At 20.2% G+C, this 3,901-nt stretch overlaps 1 protein-coding gene across 1 annotated transcript in view; it reads left to right on the top strand.

Annotated features, from left to right (window-relative positions):
• The window catches only part of LOC102674762 (serine-protein kinase ATM), an 11,789-nt gene extending 7,957 nt beyond the window's left edge, over positions 1 to 3,832 (top strand). The window contains exons 7-15 of the mRNA XM_031514180.1: positions 8 to 372; positions 550 to 1,010; positions 1,151 to 1,380; positions 1,582 to 1,698; positions 1,861 to 2,016; positions 2,196 to 2,341; positions 2,428 to 2,534; positions 2,617 to 2,895; positions 3,401 to 3,832. Coding sequence (XP_031370040.1) covers positions 8 to 372; positions 550 to 1,010; positions 1,151 to 1,380; positions 1,582 to 1,698; positions 1,861 to 2,016; positions 2,196 to 2,341; positions 2,428 to 2,534; positions 2,617 to 2,895; positions 3,401 to 3,579 — 2,040 coding nt within the window. The 3' untranslated portion in view covers positions 3,580 to 3,832. The remainder of the gene's footprint in view (positions 1 to 7; positions 373 to 549; positions 1,011 to 1,150; positions 1,381 to 1,581; positions 1,699 to 1,860; positions 2,017 to 2,195; positions 2,342 to 2,427; positions 2,535 to 2,616; positions 2,896 to 3,400) is intronic.
• The last annotated feature ends 69 nt before the right edge of the window (positions 3,833 to 3,901 follow it).

The raw sequence follows: 3,901 nt of genomic DNA, 5'->3' as shown, positions 1-3,901 counted from the left end.
TTTACAATTTATATTTATCTTTCAGATTGTGATAAAGGATTATTATTTAAAATCTATAAATATAAATACATCAATTGTACAAACTACACAAAATATTAATACTATTAAAGATTTACATGATACACAAGTAGCATTAGCTCGTTTTGCTGATAATCAATTTGAGCAAATTAGTATATATATGAAATCTCCTCAATTTGAAAATCTAAAAGAATGTGTTGCATATTCTTATAAAGGAATTAATGAACATTCAAGTACTGAAGATAAAGATATTAGAAGTGCAATGATTTTAAATCAAAGACAAAATACAAATGATGTGGCAGAACTAGAACATATACAGAAAGAAAAAAATAATTATTTAATTTTAGCATTAAAGTAAGTTTCATATAATATTAACTCATAATATCTTTTTTTAATATATCAAAAAAAAAATATATTTTTTATTTATTATATTTATTAATATTTAAATATTTTTTAATTAAAATTGATATAATTTTATGTAATATTATTTATTTATTATATATAAAATATAAAAATTATCTTTTCAATTAGGTATTACTTAATCATATTACAACAAAGTGAAAATTATAATTTATTAATATTTAGAGTAATAGCACTTTGGTTAGATAACATACACCAAAAAGAAATTAATAATTTATTGCAAGAAAATTTAAATAAAATACCATCTTTCAAATTTATTCCACTTGTGCCACAATTAGCAGCACATATGAATGATGATTTTAATGAATTTTCTGAAAAAATATATTTTATTATGAAACGTTGTGCTTTAGAGCATCCTCATCATACATTACCAGTATTATTAGCATTAAAAAATTTATATGGTGATTATGATTATACTACATTTAAAAAAGGTAAAATTTTAGAACCAAGAGTTCTTGGAGCTCAAAAATTATTAAAAGAATTAACAAATTCAAATTTAATTCTACAAGAAATGGAAAAATTATCACATGCTTTAGTTATGTTAGCCAATCTTCCAACTACTTCAAATAAATGTAAGTATATTGCACTTTAATGAAAATATTTTATTCTACATACTTATTATACATATAATTATATATATTACATATAAAAGATATATTGACAACAGTTTTAAATATAATAAATATATTTATAATATATTTTTTATTTGTAGCAGGTTGTATAATAAAAATACCAAGAAATCAAGAAATTTTAAAAATTAAAAATTTTGAAAATATATTTGTACCAACATTGACAATTAATGTAAAACCATATAAAAATTATAGTAATATTATTGGTATTACTAAATATATAGAAACATATGAAACTGTTGGAGGTGTGAATACTCCAAAAAAATTAACTTGTATTGGTACAGATGGTATACAAAGATATCAATTAATAAAAGTATATAATCTATAAATATTCTAATATCAAATTAAACTTGATTCTATTAAAAATTAATAATATATACATTTAATATATTTATAAATAACATATGTATTTCTTTCGTATAATATTATATTAATAGAATATTGATAAAATATTAATAAAATATTAGACTTCAATATATTTAAGATTAAATTATTTAAATATATATTTATTTAGGGAAGAGATGATTTACGACAAGATGCTGTAATGCAACAAGTTTTTAATGTAATGAATACATTATTAAAATCTTATAAAGATACCAAACGTAGGAAATTAACAATTAGAACTTATAAGGTAATATCAATACATTCTTTGTATTTTAAACATTTTCTTTATTATCTTTATTATAATTTATTAATTATTAATTAAAATTATTTCTTTAAATAAATATTTTTTCATTTTATTATATTGAACATATTAAGTATTTATTTTATATATTTATTTATGTATATCTAGGTTGTACCATTAACACAAAGGTCAGGAATACTTGAATGGTGTGATAATACAACACCTATAATAAATGTATTAATAGGTTCAAATAATATACCAGGACTGCATAAAAAATACTATCCTAATGACTATACAGCAAATTTTTGTAAAGAAAAATTAGCTGTAAGATTATACTTGAATAATATTTTATTCTAAAATTAATAATATTTAACTTATTGTTATTTTGGTTATTTGTACATATCTTATAATAAATATATACATTTATAATTTAATAATAATTTAATAATTTATTATAAGATAATTTATTTTAAATATATATATATAATATGTTTTATTTATAGGCTGTAGGAAAATCATCAACTGAAGTAAAATTGAAAGTATTTATGGATTGCTGTACTCATATGCATCCAGTGATGCATCATTTTTTTGTTGAAAAATATCCATCACCTGAAACATGGTTTGAACGCAGATTAGCATATACCCGCAGGTAATAATTTCATTATTAATAAAATATTATATATAAATATTATACTACTAAAAAAATAAATTTTATTTATCCATATATTTTTATAGCATAGCAACAACATCAATGGCTGGATATATTTTAGGATTAGGAGATAGACATTTAAATAATATCTTAATTGATCAAGCAACTGCTGAAGTAATTCATATTGATTTTGGTAAATAGAATTGTATAATTTTTGTATAATACAATTCCATAAATATGATGGAATTTTTATATTATATTATTAAATTCATTAGGTATAGCATTTGAACAGGGAAAAGTATTACCAATTCCTGAAACTATTCCATTTCGACTTACACAAAATATTGAAGTAGGAATGGGGGTATCTGGTGTAGAAGGTACAATGAGACATTGTTGTGAGAAAACATTAACAGTATTACGTGATCAAAGACAAATAATTATAACATTACTTCAAGTTCTCTTATATGATCCATTATTTAAATGGAGTATAACACCTGCTAAAGCACATGATATACAAAGTGGAATTTCATCAAGATTAATTGAAAATAATCAATGTAAATATAATTTCTACTTTAATTTTTTTTTTTTTTTTAATAGTTATAGGTTACATGCTGGCGATGCACGAACACGAACAAATTCAAGCAACGTATGTTGGAGAAAGTGTGTTGAATTATAGTTTTTTTTATAATATAATTCGATATAATATTTTATTAATAAAACATCTATATTCATATATTACATCACATATTCATATTTTCTATAATATTGCTTGGATTTGTTCATGTTCGGTCGATAGTACATAGCGAATGCTATTATTGCAACTCAACAAGATTACGCGCTTTATGATTAGCTGTATTTTGTTAATAACTCGTTAACAAAGCTATAATGAAAGTTTTTGCGAAGAAATATGTTGAAATTACCTTAGGAATTTTCATATATTAACAAATGTTCCAATATTTTTGGGACATCTTGTATATACATTAATAGTTTAATATTAATATAAAATTAAAATATTAATATTAATATATTAATATTAAGAAAAAAATATGTTATTAATAGATTCTATAGCAACTAATAAGTCAGCAGAAAAAGCTCTTCTCAGAATAGAACAAAAACTACAAGGTACTGAAGAAGGATTAATGTCAAGTGTGTCTGGTCAAGTTGAAAGACTCATACAACAAGCTCATGATCCTATAAATCTTTGTCGTTTATATTATGGATGGCAACCATATTTATAATATTTTAATAATTTCATAATATTTATAAATGAATACTTTTATTTATTATTTAAATTAGTTATTATTTTGCCAAAATTTATAAGAATTCAACAATATTTATAAAGAATTATGAATATTGTTTTTTAAATTTTTTATTTATTTATAAATTATTTATAAATTATTAATATAAGTTTCATCATTTATAAAAAAAAAATTTTGTAAAAAAAAATGTAAATATTTAGATTATCTAAAATATATCTACAAAGAACTGAAATTTTAACAGTTTTATTTGTTAATTTTAGCATATATATAATTATAATTATAATATAATATATTTGACTAA

Source organism: Apis dorsata, unplaced genomic scaffold (assembly GCF_000469605.1).
Source record: "Apis dorsata unplaced genomic scaffold, Apis dorsata 1.3 scaffold_920, whole genome shotgun sequence".
Lineage (NCBI taxonomy): Eukaryota > Metazoa > Arthropoda > Insecta > Hymenoptera > Apidae > Apis > Apis dorsata.
The sequence above is the reverse complement of the archived record's forward strand: the minus strand, read 5'-3'. Positions and strand labels throughout refer to the sequence as shown.